The sequence below is a fragment of the Crocodylus porosus genome, unplaced genomic scaffold (assembly GCF_001723895.1).
Source record: "Crocodylus porosus isolate Cpor-Errol unplaced genomic scaffold, CroPor_comp1, whole genome shotgun sequence".
Taxonomy (NCBI): Eukaryota; Metazoa; Chordata; order Crocodylia; family Crocodylidae; genus Crocodylus; species Crocodylus porosus.
In genome coordinates, this window is record NW_017728931.1 from 26,535,584 (window position 1) to 26,551,682 (window position 16,099).

The 16,099-nt window shown below is 39.1% G+C and overlaps 1 protein-coding gene across 12 annotated transcripts in view; it reads right to left on the minus strand.

The window, feature by feature from the left end:
- The window catches only part of SOX5 (SRY-box 5), a 549,709-nt gene that overhangs the window by 121,975 nt on the left and 411,635 nt on the right, over positions 1–16,099 (minus strand). For 7 of the 12 annotated variants that reach the window (XM_019544448.1, XM_019544444.1, XM_019544443.1 and 4 more), the window contains one exon: positions 5,716–5,839. In XM_019544448.1, the coding sequence (XP_019399993.1) occupies positions 5,716–5,839 (124 nt within the window). The remainder of the gene's footprint in view (positions 1–5,715; positions 5,840–16,099) is intronic. The other 5 variants (XM_019544450.1, XM_019544441.1, XM_019544439.1 and 2 more) reach the window with 1 other exon arrangement.

The following is a 16,099-nucleotide window of genomic DNA, read 5'->3' on the forward strand; positions in this document are numbered from 1 at the left end:
GGCCACCAGGTTGGTCTGACAGGACCTGCCACTGATGAACCCGTGTTGGTTGCCCCTAAGCATGAAATCCCCTGCTGGCCCCTCGTGGATGTGTGGCAGCAAAATTTTCTCGAACAGCTTGCCTAGGATCAAAGTAAGACTAACTGGCCTATAGTTTCCTGGGTCATCCTTCTTACCCTTTTTGAAGATGGGAACCACGATGGCCCTCTTCCAGTCCTCTGGCACTTGCACACACAACTACTAAATGACTGAGTAGTAACTGGAGTTAATGCACAGTAAACTGGCTTCCTGGTGATGCTCACAGTGCAGTAGCTCATTACTACTGCACAGTAGCTTGTTACTACTGTGCACTCGCATCACATCATACTTCGTGCCATGTGACACTGCTGCACAGTAGTAAGCTACTGCACAGCAGTTATGAGCTACTGCATAGTCAGCGTCTTGAGTAGATGTGGCCAACATGTATTTATTTGGTTCCCTTTCCTTTTGAAGGAGCTTGTACATTTTTTCCTTTTTCCTTTTTTTTTTTTTTAAATATGGACAGCTAATATAAGGGATGGTGCAGCACATACTGCACCAGAAAAGAGACAGGAGGCATTCTGGTGCTGGGAGTAGGAGAGATTATAACTTGTTAATATCTGTCCAGTCCATGTTGCCTTATTAGCAAGTGAATCCTCCTGCAGCAGCCTTGGTCTTCTTCTGCAAACAGCCTTCACTATCAGTTACTTAAGGGACAACAGTTTAGCTCTCTGTTCACAAATCTATATACAAAGACATACATGCCATACAAGGAAGAGCCATTTCGCTCACCGTGGATAAGCAGCCACCTCCAAGACAGACTGTAGCAGCTCTTAAATCAGTACACAATACTTAATATCTTCTTAAGACTTCCCGTTTGTATCCAACTTTATATTTGCAAAGTGCTTCATTAATTTAATTAACCCCTAATTAAATATCTTATGGCTTCTGGATTATTAACCATCATGATATCTAATTTTTGCTACATAGCATGGGGTGAAATCATGGGCCATGTCAATTGGTACATAGTCAATGACGCTGTTCCCAGTTGTTAGAACGGGAACATCAATGGATGCATTCTCTGTAGGCCTGTGCGAAGTGGCTAGTATTTGCTTCAGATTTGGATTTGGCCAATTCAGGGGACAGTGATTTGATTTGGTGATTCGAATCAGTGTCCTGAATCGATTTGGCCAAATCTGATTTGGAGATTCGGCTGCTGCCAAATCTCCAAATCAGGCAGGCCTATTCCCTGCCTGCTCTCCCAGCCCAGCAATGGCTGCCCTACCCACCCCAGCTCTGGTCACTTTAAAAAAAAAGTCTGGTTAGTCCAAGGGTTTTTCTCGTTTTTGTTTTTCTTGAAGGGTTGAAGCTGGGGCAGGTGGGATAGCCATGGGGGGAGGGGTTCATGGAGAGCTCTCCATGCAGTGTGGGGCAGCAGGGATCTCCCCCCGCTCAACAGCACCTGGTGAGTGGGGCTTTTCTTTAAAGCACCAGGACCTGGGGCAGGCAGGTGGGGCAGCCATGGGGGGGCAGGGGGAGAGGGTGGGGGATGGGCCTGTGTCTCTGCCATATTAGGCGGAATCAATTCTGGACTGGGGGCTTGGCAGGGGATGGGGCTTGGCAGGGGTCCCCCCATGGTCTCCTCCCCTCTCCTCCCTCACCCCTTCTTACCAGCTCTTAGTCTGACTCCAGCTGCCTGCTGCAGCTACCAGGGACTATCCAGGGATCATAGAAGCTTTCTGAATCAATTTGGACTTTTTAATTGGTCCCCTGATTCAATTTGGAGATTGGGCACTGAATCGGGCTGAATCTCCTTCAGATCGAATCGCTACCTGAAGCTTTGCACAGCCCTAATTCTCTGCATTAGGCCTCCCACAGTTGCTATCACCAATAGTAATAGCAGCAAGAGTGGAAATGTTAAGATTAAACAGAGTTCGACAGGTAAGATCAGAGGGTAGTGACTGACTTTTGTAATGCCATGTGACATATCACAAGTGGTCACAATGGCATTACAATGAAGAGCCAGGATTTTTCCTTGTATTCATGGGAAAATCCATGAATAAAATATACCCAAAATTACATACTAACAACTTCTTTTTCTAACAGACCAGTACTTTGATTATTAAACAATAACAATATAACACAAAACATTTTAAGCAATCATATGACTCTACCAAGGTAGAGAGGTCAAATAATAACTAGAACCATGGATCAAGAATCAACAACTATGCTTTACTCTTCTAAAAGAACTGCAATCTTAAATAAATTAGATCTCTCACAAAGAGGCAACTAATAATCAATAAACAATTATCTCATCTTTGATGAAACTCTCATCCCCTTCCCTCCCATTATCTAAATCTATATATTCCCTCTTTGTTATTAAATACTGTATTATACATTCTATTATGTAGCTCATATCTGTTTGCTATTGGAACTGAAGTGTATAATACAGCTTTTACTTCCTAAATGTGAGTTACTAATAGTAACATAATCTCTTGAGAACTATAAATCAGCTTTACAAAATTCTCATGAAGAAAATTTATCAGCCCAGAAAATAGTACCTAAAGGACTTCACTCCCATTTTTAAGTGTGCCTTTGAAACATAAAACAAAGGGTAAGTATCAAGCACTGGAATCAGTGGGAGTTAGGCACTTGTCTTGCTAAGAATGTACTTTTAGCCCAGTCCCCCATGAGAGAGCTTGAGCCACCTGCACGTATATTCATTGCAGATACTGATCCCACTGCAGCAAGGGTAAGTAGAGGTACAACAAAGCATCAGAGGGTGGCACAGGATGGTGCTGCAGAGGGGATAGGCAGCTCAGCATAGCTGCATGTGCTGCCCCAGGCTGAGTCAGACCTTCCTGGGATGGATCTGGCCTGCGAACCATAGGCTGCCAGCTCCTGATGTATGTGGATCATGACTATGCTGCAGTCCATAGTTAGACATACCTTAAGCCTCCTTAAAAGTCAATAAGCCTCAGGTTTCTCAGTGCTTAGGACACTGCTAAATGTGGAATTTAGGTGCATTTGAATGTTTTGTACCAAATCTTCCGGTCTATCAGCTACCATGTCTTTATCATAAGAACTGATAAACATGTAAAAGAAAAGGAGTGGTAGGGGGAATATTTTAATTACCTGTCAAAAACATTACTTGATGTGAGCATGTTATATTTTTAAGGCTGCTATATTATTCATTGCTACAAGCTTTCTAGGTATAGTTAGACCATTATATACTTGTGTTTACATTACATTTTGAGTGAAGAGGGGAAAAAATCCTTTAGACTACTTATCACTTCTCTTCAGCTTCTCATTCAAACTCAATTGAAAATGCCAGGGAATCACCAAACACAGAGCTGTCTTTTTCCACTGGCTTCTGCTCAGTCCTAGACCTTGGCATGCTCTTATTTCCAAGCTTTAGTGCCAGAAGCAGCAGCAGCAGCAGCAGCAGCCGCCGCCACTTTGTTCTTTTTTTCATTTCCAAGGTTACAAAAATATGTGATGTCATATGTACTTCACAGATGCAAGTTACTATATAACTATCTTACAGTTAATATACTAGAAGTCAAAAAAGAAGGGGAAAAAACCTCTCTCCAAGTGAAACTGTACTGACATGGAACTAATTTAATCTGCCTGATATGTCTAATGGGGTGCTTTCTTGACCTTTCCAGGCCTACAGTTACAGTAGTATTCATATTCAATGTGGCTTTCAGTTAAACATTCTATACTGTGAATCACTACTATCATTCTAGAAAGAATGGATATGAAATCACTGGAAGAGCTGAATGAACCCATGCTTTGGCACTGCAGCTGCTGAGTGAGGTGAAGTGTCATGAACACTGGCGCTACCTATAGCACACTGGGATAAGGCAAATTGGCCAAAGGGCAGGTTTTTCAATGAAACCCAGTACTGATTCTACGAAGTTATGAAAACCACTAAAATTATGGGATAAATAAAAAGGTATCATTAAAATAGTTGCTTTGCATTCTAAATTTATTAAAAACAGTACCAGTAGTGAGCACTCCATAACCAGAAACAATTGATGAATTCATGAATTAGTCAATAATACAGATGGATACACTGATGCAGACATAATAAAGCTACACAATCGCACTAAAGACAGAGAATGGTAGAACAAGGAAGTCTTAGATAGCTCAATAGGAACCTGATGTCAGAAGAGTTAGATAAGCAGAAATGCATGAAAACACGTTTATGAAATTTATGCTGCGGCAAAATCTATTTGCTTAAAGGAAGATTCTCCATTTATCTTTAACCCATATTTATTATGATTTTGTTGACAGGAACAAGAAATTATATAGAAAATGTTAAATAAAATTGTGGGAAAAAGGAAAAATATTAGATTTTTATAGAGAACTAGCCAGTTTCCCATCAAGAATTATGGGAGGGGTGGGGGGTGGGGACAGAGGCCTGCATCCCTTTCCCACCCCCACCCCCACACCTTGGGCTGGAGTGGTTCTCCTTCTCCCTCCCTGCTGCTTTGGGCCATAACCCCCTCTCCTCTTTCTGCTCCTCTCCATCTCCCCTCCCTGCTGGCTGTTGTTCGGGGGCAGAGGGGGGCACCAGACCCTGGCTCCAAGGTGCAGACACAGGGGAGAGAGGCCTGAGCTGCTGGCTTTGCCCCCCCACTGTATCACCTCCGTTATGGTGGCACTCCAGTCCCTGTCCCCCTCCCTTGCTCCTTGAAGGCAGAGGGGAATGATAAGTTCCCCCCGTTCCCTCTTGCCCGCCTCCACTCTGGCCCCTCAGGTCTCTACTGTCATGGCAGTGCTCTGCTGTCTCTCCCTGCCTGTGTAGGGCACTCTGGTTGGCTGCTGAGACAGCCAATCAGAGCACAAATAAAGCATTATGGACATACAGACAGACAGAGACTTAGGCTTTTATAATATTAGAATAATGCAAAGCTTTCTGAGATTAAAAATACCAGATACTACAGTTTCTAGTCTTAGACTCCATATATAAATCTACTTATGGTTTGTGTTAGTCTATCAAATTGAGAGGCATATGCTACGTTTGATCTTTGTGCAGAACTCCCGTTGAGTTTAATGTGAGTTATGTGTGCAGAAAGAGGATAGAACAAGCCCCTTAGTTAACAAACAGCAAGCAGGCTGCTAGAGGAAAAAATCATATTTCCCTATAATAGTGTAGAAATTTATTGGGGACCCATCAAACACTTCTTCAAATTAAGAGGAGAGCCTGGGAAAGCAGTGAGCCTGATCTCCCCCCTCCCCCACTAGGAGCCTGCCTGCCTGCCTGAGCTGCATGGGGGCCCAGTGCTTCCTCCACGGCTGCAGTGCCCCCACAGCACTGCCTGAATAGTAAGTGTGTATGTTATAAGCATGGTTACCAATTAAAAAAGAATACTAAAAAAGTTGGAATGTATACCTTCCCATAAATCAGAACCCACTAAGTTCTCTCAGTTCTTACACCCAAATTCAATAGCCATTTCTGAAATTGTCTGCCACTAAGTCAATTAACATATTTCTTGGGCTCCTGGCAAATCTGTTGTTACGCCACCCTTCGCGTTCTGAAACTCCAAAATGTGATTTAATGCTTCTGCCAAGTTAAGGAAAGAGAAATTATGCTTTTACTCTGGCAACCTGGAACATCATAAATTTTGGATGGCTTGGTTCAAATTGTGCCTTCCACCCACTTCCAGCTGGAAAATCTATAGGACTTACTGCATCCTGCCTTGTAGCTGAAACCGGGAGGAAGGAGGAATCCTTGCTGAGCAGCTGCTGCTAGAGTTCGTTGGTCTGGAGGGAATACTGGAATCATTAATGGAGGCAGCTGTCCTTGGACCTGCTGAACAAGAGAAGGAAAATCAAACCTGGGAATTCTTCTGCAGAACATGCCTTTGTAGGTGCTCATTTGTTCATTTTTACATAGGTCCAACTAGAACAAACTTTTCAGTGACTAGGTGTACCAGTAGCACCAACTATTCAGCCATATGTTAACCATTATATATTTCTTTTTAATTATTTCTTCTCCCCATAGATCATAATGCCTTACTTTTCCACAGTTGCAGACTTATCCACCTTCTCCATACAGCCGTAAGATATTCTACATCATACTGCTGCCAAATCACAATTGTGTGTAGTACCTTTCACCCGAATGATTATTCACAACTACTTTCTAATTAAAATGCATACATTAAGGTAGGAATGGCTATTTGTATATGCATACATTTATTATATATGTATGCACATATATATATTGTACAGACACATACATTTACTCCAAGACAGTCTAAACAAAAAACACCCCCCCGATGAAACACTTTGCTCACACATGAAGTGCAGCTATATTAGAAGTGTCAGCTATTTAACTTTGTACAGCAACACTACACAACAGCATAAGGCAGGAAATGAAGACTATTATATTGCAAATGAATATTGCAAGGGACTTAAGGCAGGCACAGATTAGTCATCTCAACTGGAAATCAGCCATATTATAAGAGCTAGCACTTTCTCTTGCAAAATTTTGTGAAAGTTTTTGATTATTACAAATGGTCAGGACATCATCTTTACATATGATGCAAAAAAGGAGCGAATCATTTGTTAGCTTAAGCCATCTAATTGGTTGTTCTTTCCAAAAAGTGTACCAAGAAGCAAAAAACCTGACATGGGAGATAACCCAATCAAGAAAGAGACACTTCCAGGAGAGGTCATCAAGATTTACCACTGCATTGTAGAGCAGAGGTGTGTGCAAGTGAAAGAGATTATTCTAAATTAAAAAACTGGTATGATATATACAATTGTAATGCTCAAATACTCGGTAGTTACTTTACCTTTTCCACCTAGAACATGCTATAAGGGAAAGACTGAAAGACCTGTTGGTAGACATTACTGCAAGTGAACAGAAAACTCAAAATTTAAGCTATGCCAGGCATAGCTCCAATCACTGTGTTAACTTGATTCATTTTGGTTGCAACTTCAGTTTTCTTGGATCTATTCTGATCCAGTTAACTAAAAGGTTTACTGGATTATGGAACACAAAAAATGGAGAACGCTGTTTCTTCTCCCCTCCCATTCACTCACCCTGGAATTGTCCCATTTCTGCCTTTATTTGATTTTTTTTATATCAAAAGACAAAGACAAAGTAACTGTATTCTTTTAGAACAAAAATGAACAGCCGTGTGGAATTTTTGCATAGTACTCTTCTTCGGCAAAAAGCCATGGAACTTTTTTTTAAATGGTTTCCAAGGATGAAAGTGACTTTGCCAAGCAAAGAAGCTTCAAAACAGGACTCAAAAACACTAATAGAAAGACAGATGGTTCTACTAAGAGCTTTGCTGCCAAAAAAAATGTTTAAAAAAAAAGTGAAAAAAATGGAGTGATGTTATTGAAGCTGACTGCAAAGTTCTCTGATGACTGCAAATACTCTTGTCCCATTGCAAGTGTTAACTCTGCCTCCAGGGCTAATATAACTAAAGCACCACACACACACAAATTGTCATTGCCAAGCCCACAATGTAGCTCAAGTCTGCACTTGATTTCAAGTGACTGCCAAATACACGAGCAAAACACTGCACTGAAAAACACTCCCATTTAGGAAAAATCCACCAGGAAAATGCCCTTTTTTCTTAAGACTGCCTGTCACATTTTCTTTTTCAAATGATTGCTTCTTGCAATTATCCATGGAGCCTTCGGACACTGACTTCAAATGACACAAATCCAGTTATATAAAGGAAGTAGAAACTATAGACAGGTGAGGATGGTTTGCATGGATACAAAAATAACTCAGTCAAAATAATGTAATTTTTCATTCTAAACTGGAATGCATGTAGCACCACTCACATACCTGCAATTCATTTCCTCCCAAAAATAAATAAGTGCAAATCTTCTTTCATTTAAATCAGTTTACTTGATAAAATACTAACTGAATATATTATGACTGACTCTTCATTTTTAAGGTTTGTCTATTTCTGGTAACTTTTTTATATGGCATGTATATTGTTACCTATTGTTGCTATGGTACAATTGTTTAACACAGTGCCAAATCCAGGGCCCAGTTATCAGTTTTAGACAAAGGATTTCCCACCCTCCCTCTCACTCCCCCAGCGCACACTTTTTATCTAACCTGATGTTAGCTATATTTGTTTAAAAGACACTTGTCATATATTTACTCTTCTCTCAAAATATTTTTCCCCACTAGTAACTTCATACAAATTTTATCATTTGAGCATAAGTGACTCTAAATCACGGCTCATTTAAGACTTTGCCATTCATTCTCCAATTGTATGAAAATAATGAAAGTAAATATACAAATGTATTTGTGTATGTTACAACTACAAAGACCTGCATATGTCTGATAACATACATCTCTCCTCTTCATAAAACTATGTTTTTTAGTTTGTAATATCCTCAGGGTAGTGTTTATGGGTAAAATCTTGGCCCCACTGAAGTCAATGGCAACCTTCCATTGACTTCAACACATCAGGCTTTCAGATGCAATTTTTACACTTGTCACTGTTGGTCTCTAATCCTAAATGGGGACTGTGTATGTTGCTGCACTGTATGTACAGCATAACCTCATAAATCCGACATGGTCCACCTGCCGGAAATTTGAAAATTCCATTTTTTTGAAGCTAGAGCGGTCCTGGAGCGGCAGCCACACAGGGCAGAGTGGCAGATGGCGATGGCAGCCGCCGCATGCAAGCTTCCCCCTCCATGTGTGGGGAGTGGTGGTCAGGGGAGCAGAAGGGGAAGCTTAAAAAGTGCTGGATTTTTGAGCATTCCAGAATTTCAAGATCCAGATTTATGTGGTTATCCTGTATCATCATCATACAACTTCACAATTGTTCATGTCTCTGCAATTTATTTTATAATAATTTGTAGCTGAATATCACCACAGACATCAGATATCTAGAAGTAGCAGTTTATTACATGACACTGTAGAGGTATGTAATACAGTGAAATATTATTATACAGGTCTGACTGCTTCAACTTTGCCCCACCCACTGTGTACTTAGCCTGAGGCTCATTTTGATAGTCCAAACAGATAACTAACATCAGCTAACATGCCTAAAAAATTCTCTCTCTCTAGCTCTATCTATTATTTTGTAAGTGTTTTAGTTAATGTTACTTACCTATTTGCAATATATTTTTCTCGCTTGTTGAGCTTCATCTATATATAGATCTCAACATGCAAGTAAAATAGCCCCTTCTTTTTCTCACACACATAGGACTTTTTCATCAAAGTAGACCTGCTACATGTAATATTACAGGGCTAGAAATAGATGCTTAAAATCTTTGGAAGAGATATCATATTTCAATATGACCTATGGTAATTGTTTCCAAACTTAACTCCCAAGATACCATGTTATAACATTTAAATGAATATAAAGTATTTTTAACCATTCTTAGAGGCACTTTAAATGTATTACTCAGACCCATGTACTGTCGGACTCATGGAAAAAAAAGGAAGCTGGGATACTATTAAATATAAGAATATTTTTAAAAAGTCTTTATAATTAACCTAAAATACTTTTATTGTAGTACATCTGGCTTATGTAGAAAACTAGGTGTGATATGATACAAAGGGGCGGGGGAGAGAGGTTGTACTCATTTGGTACAAACTGCATGAGTTACTATTATATTCAGTGCTTATGTATGAAGAAGTCACTGGACTGAAGAGAACACAGGGCATTTTAAGATCAGATAAGTTGTCTGGAAAATCTGAGCTGTCCACATCAACTCCATACACCTTTTTCAAGTTGCTTGTTTTACTACTATGAGTTTCTATTTTTGTATACAGTTTCAGGACTCATAGTAGAGATGATATCTTTTATTAATTAGACCAACTAGATTTTGTATACAGTTTCAGTATTTTTAGTTCTTACAGCAGAGGGCAGATAAAAATATGAAAAATAATAGCTGAAATAAATAAATGAACTAACTAAACGTGAAAAAATCCCCATTTTATGAGATTATTAATTTATTTTCAAAGTTTTCTTGATTTCAATGTGTGCTACAAACAAACACTTAAAATATTCCTCCTAGTTCCATCACCTGACCCTCTAAATGGATCTTAATATAGCTAAAAATTACATTAAACAGGATTAGAAAATACAGTAATATTGAACTAAAAGTAAATCACTGAACGAGGATTGACTGTTTTCAGTAATTCGTATGAGGCCAGTAATTTTTTGCAGGAAGTTCCAGGTGTATGCTGAAAAGAAGAATGGTGTTCAAAGGTTCAGGTTATTAGAAGTATTCTCAGAGGCAATAAAAGTTTGTGGTAAATGTAGTTTACCACATTGTTCTGTAATGTATAACAAGGATTCTACACCACAGTCTATATCATTATTTGTAATAAGGCTGAACCTAGAGCCCAAAATAAGATGAGGTAACACTGTGTCACACATTGCAACTATACAAAGAAAGGGACCATCCTCGCCTTCAAGAGCTTATGATTTAAATAAATAAAATGTACTGAGAATAGAAGGAAAGGGTAGAATTATTAGAGCTACTGTAGATAGGGAACTGTGGCACCAAGACTAAGGGCCAGATTTTTAAAACCTCCTAAGAATGTTCTGATGGCTCAAGTTGCAAATAGGAATTTAGTAGGATAGTCAAATCTCAGCTAATACCTATTTTCATTTTCACATGCCTACATACTTTTATAAATTTGGTTCTTTTATAAATGGCTCAAAATCATGGACAGGAAGTCTGTTAACAGAGCTGGGAATTGAACCCAGGTGCTACTGTCTTGTCCACTGCCTTAACCACAAAACTATATTCTTCCTTTCTCAATGAGAAATAAAATTATGTATAGTAGTATACATAAACACAGAAATCACAATTAAAAAAATCTTTATTTATTCCTTGTTCCATAGTAATTATGGCACTTTGCTATCTGTTCTCTAAACTTAGGAATATATTACCTGGAACAGCAAGTAATATGCTTTTAATGGGTTCCACTATTGTTGTTCCTGTTAAACAGATAAATTTAAACTATAAGCAAGGATTATCTCTCTCTTCTAGTTTCCGTAACATTGTTGCACACTTTGGGTGACTGTATAAATAATGACATACAAAAATACATTAAAAGAACATTGAGGAAATGGCAAATTTCTGCAACCCTAAAGTTCTATTTTCTCCTGAAACATCCTTATGTCATTTAACAGGCTCATAATCTCTCTCAAAAATATAAGACCATACTTTCCCTTACAAAGCTAGATACATTTTTTTCATTCATATATTCTTACATTAATATTATTATCATAATGACCCAAAATATCTTTACTGACAAAGTTTTCACAGAAGTTTTCTTTCCTTTGTTTTGTGTATTTCAGTAGATTTCTTAGCATGCATAGGTTGTAATTTACATTTAGGGTATAATTCTTCTATACCATTACCCACTAAGAAGTTCTCTTCTTGGCGATGTTAATGGGATTACTTGGGGGAGGTACTATTTGGCATGTGTAAGAAGTATAGGTTTGGTTTCTGAAGCAGGATTTTCCCAGATGCAAACAGATACAGTACTAAACACTAAATTTATTATTTTAGTTTTGTTTTGGTGCTTAGGATAAAATGCCATTCTACATCTTTCTTTTTTTTAATTTGCTCTATATTTTTATATTGAAATGTGTCTAAATTTTATTTTCACATGCCTTCAACTGAATATTACTATTTAGACTGCTAGATGCCACTGAGTTATTTCTTTAATAAGAGCTTGCATACAAATACGTATGTTCCTCGCCTACCTGAAAGTTAAATATTTTTCTCATTTGATAGATAAATGAAAATTTAAATGCATCATATAATGACATAAATTAATAATTTCATTTGCAAGAGCTAAATATTCAATGGTTTTATGCCACCAAGTTCTAAAACCATCTGCTATGCTATTGTTTAGTCCCATTGGTGCACCAGGGGAGGACAATAGTAATAAACTGTTAGAGGATGGTTTTGGGGTGGATGTAAGGAAGAACTTCTTTATGGTAAGGCAAGGGTAACCAAAGCCTTCCCAAAGATTTCCCAAGGAAGCAGTGCAGTCCACAACCTTGGAATTCTTCAAAAGGAAACTGGACAGACACCTTGCTGGGAACATCTGATCTCAGCAGTATTTCTGCCCAGAGCAAGGGGATTGGGCTCAATGATCTTTCAAGATCTCTTCCAGCCCTTAATTTCTATGATTTCTAGGGGCTATTCATTTTGGTAAGCACAGCACCTTGGTTTTGTAAAATGGAAATGGTTTGGCCATCTCTCTCTTGCTCTCTCACAAGTGTTCACAGTTGCTGACTAGCAGTGCTCACCTATCCTTTGTATTTAAATAATATAACTCCTTCCTATTTAGTATCTCTACTCTCTGCAAGTTTGTTCATAGCAACTGATGAAATAGGCTGTAACATACGAAACCTAATGCCCCTCTAAAGGTGCCACACTGCCCTGCCTTCTGCATGGAAAAATATGTTCTTGTAGTGTCAGTCTTAGAAAAGGAAGAAATAAGGCCATTTAGAGAGAAAAACAACCTTTTTTTAACGCAAATAGAACAGGAGAACTTATTGGAGTGATAATGTGGGAAAAATTATTAATTTTCTGAAAAATGGACAATACTATCCTCAGCAGGCAATAGCTGGCAAGTCTGCATCCTAGTTTGTAGAAAATTCAGCAAACAAACTTCAAGAAAGGCAGAAAAAAAATGAGTCTTGTCTCAAGGATTTACATAAAAGTTTACCAGTTGAAAAGAATAAATTGAGGCCAGCCCAGAAGCCCTAAAGCTCTGCACTGCCCAGAGGAAGATCATGGTTTCACTTGCAGCATCCATCTCAGCCTAGTGTGAGTTGAACAAGAACTCTGAGCCCTACAAAACTGATCAAGTGCTAAGGCCCATAACTGGAGTATGGGGGAGTACACTGCACTGCCAAATAGCGACCCTATACCCATTTATGCAGCAGTAACATAATCCGAAAGGGGTGTCCATCCCATGTTACGGGACAAGATGGAATGATATGAAACAAACAAAGGCAGGCTGGAAAGACAGGAGTCTTACAGGAAAACCAGAAACAGCTTATTCATTTGTTTCTTAGAAGGATACAAATAGAAAGGAAATTCAATATATGCAAGAAAGGTTTCTTGGATAGCTCCAAAGGAACAACTGAAAGTGTTATTGATATTAGTTTATATAATGAAAACAAAAAAAAAAGTGTTATGCTTCTTCTCTGGGCTTCCTATGTGATAAATATAAAATGGGAGGAAAAAAGAATAGTTTCTTTCTTCCAACTAAGTGTCTTTCCATACAGGTACAGACATATACTTTTACAGGTATAAGCCATTGGAGACTGGCCTATATCCATAACAGAACAGAAGTTCGGCACACACAAACTAGTTTAAAAATGGCAGAACCCAGTTTAAGATTCACCCCTCTCCCCACTCCCCAAAGAGGGGATGTGTTCTGTTCACTACCAATCTAAAACTATACCACTGACAGAAAACCAAATAACTTAAAGAGATTCTACCTTGGGTTTTTTGAATATCTGTACCTAGCCACGGCAAACCTCATCATTGCCACTTAACACTAAAGTTATCCATTCTGCCACAAGGGCACTTGAAGCACTGCTCATTTCAGGAGAGGGACTGGGAAAAATGGGGAGGATCCTAAAGTAAAGGAAAATATACTGGCCTTCATTTCAATATGCAGCTGTTTTAAATCAACAATTTAGTTCTTTCATATGACCAGTTCATGCAGGATTAGCAGCTCTAAACTGTGAAGCTTTCATTCCAGTGGGTGAGATATGATCCAAGAAGGAAGGAAAAAGACTTTCAGGGAAAGCTACTGCAATTCAGGTAACAGCCTGGTAGCTACAGCAGACGGCTGAAGAGAATTTTCAAAAGAGCCCTTTCCATTTCAAGGCATGCACATATTTCTTTCACGGAAACATATCCCTGGTTGATGGAGCCATGTGTGGAGGAACTGGGTGAAAACAAAGTAGTCCTTTTCAGCATGTTTGGTGTTTGGGGGGAAATACTACATTTTTCATGCTCCCGCCTAGTATTTTGTGTGTCAGACATGCCCCAGTACACTTTATAGCTGTTTATGTTTAGTGTCCATCGTGGAATTATGACCCAGGGCTACTCTTTACTGTTTCTTGCCACAAACTTGTGAATGTTGCCACTATTATTCTATTACTTAACACTGAATATATACCCCATTCTATGTGTACACATTGGTAACAGGAACTTCCTCCTGAGTGTAACTGTAGTACAGCAAGAGTTAATGTATAATGTCACTCCCTTGGATGTGGGCTCTTTGTTAATAACTGATGTTTCTCACAGCGTATGATGGAACACACAGTTTCCAGATGCTTGGTTAATGCTCTGCCTGATAAGCGCTGGGCCAATGTTGATCACTCTAGCAGTAAGCCACTCAATGAAACATTTGTCCGTGAAAAGAAAACAGGTGTGAGATTTCCTGATGTGTTTGAAAAGACATCATGTAGGATAATTTCTTAGGCTGTAACTGTGGACTATTTTCTATGATTAGCTGATTCATCCAATATTGTTTCAATTATTCAAATAATATAGATTTTTTTGCAAATGCCTTAAAGAATCAGAAATAATATCAAGTACATTTTCATCTTCATTGTGCATGCTAGTTTTTTAGAAGCTTTTTTTAAAATTTATTTTTCCCCACTTGATACTGTCACTTTCCATGTCCAAGCACTGAGAGGGGACTGTTTCTCAACTGTGGTTTAACAGAGCCTTTTGGACTTCCCAGATAACTTTACCTCATCTAGTTTTTATTTATTTCCAGATCATACTTTTTTCACAACAGTATCATGGCTTAATGCCAGATCAGCTTTGGGGGCAGAGTTTGGTAGGTAACCTACTGCACAGGCAGGTAGAGAAGCATACATGATTGACTGTGTGGGATCTGTCATAAATAATTAATGTTTCATTCTTCCTTCTTTCAATTTTTCAGTGATGGAATTATATATTTGAAAGTCAAAAAGAGCTTTTTTGAATCCTGAGTATTTTTCTAATATAGTCATTTTAATGTGTTCAGGTACTGGAACCCAAAAGTCTTAATATCAGTTTAAAGATACACCTATAATGTGTATAAGGTTCAGTTGTAAATGGTAGGCAAGGCGCAGCACTGCGGCTCATGTGAAACTGAACCATCTTTCTAAGAGCTCCGAGAGCTATGTCTGATTTAGCCCTTTTTGTGTTAACAGCAGCTCAGGTGTTTAACACAAGGATTACAGTGGCGACTGGCACTTATGCAAAGGATGCAAAAAAGGACATATATCTGCATGTTCTTACATTGGTTGGCTACAACATGCTTGAGGTATTATCAAATTGCAGGTGCCTGAAAGTAATATATCTCTTCTGAGGACACAGTCCTCCATAAATGTATCATATGCAATTTAAATACATGGTCAGGCTTGTTCCTTATTATTGTCAATGGGTAAGCACATGTATAAGTCTTTGCAGAATCAGGGAGCAAAAACTGTATTTAGTGTCATAAGGACTGTAAATAAATTAACACTCTAAGTAACAATCCTAGTATTTTATGAGAGCGAGAAGCTGTAATAAGTTGGGCATTAACAATAGTCACCAAAAATACAAACTATGTATTTTAGTAATTTATATGAAAGAAGAGGAGGCATCAATGTTAGAGAAGTTTTTTTCTAGGTCTGTGCGAAGCTTCAGGTGCTAATTCAGTTTGGAGGAGATTCAGCCCAATTCGGTGGTCAAATCTCTGATTCCAAAAATGGAATCAGATGACCAATTAGAAGGTCCAAATCAATTAGAAGCTTTCCGAAACTTTGGAAAAGATTTGGAGAGCTTTGATGATTCAGACAGTCCCTGGTGACTGCAGCAAGGAACTGCAGCCAGACTTGGCGCTGGTAAACAGGGGCGGGGAAGTGAGGGCTGGAGGAGGGGGCAGGGACCCATTGTTTGCCTCCTCTCCCAGCCTCTCTGACCCCCGCCCACTCCCCCAGCCCCTGCCATTGCTGCCCTGCCCACTACAGCTCCCTGTGCTTTAAAAAAAAAAAGGCTCATTTACTAGGCATTGCCAGGCGGGTGGTGATCCCCACTGCTCCCCACTGCCCTA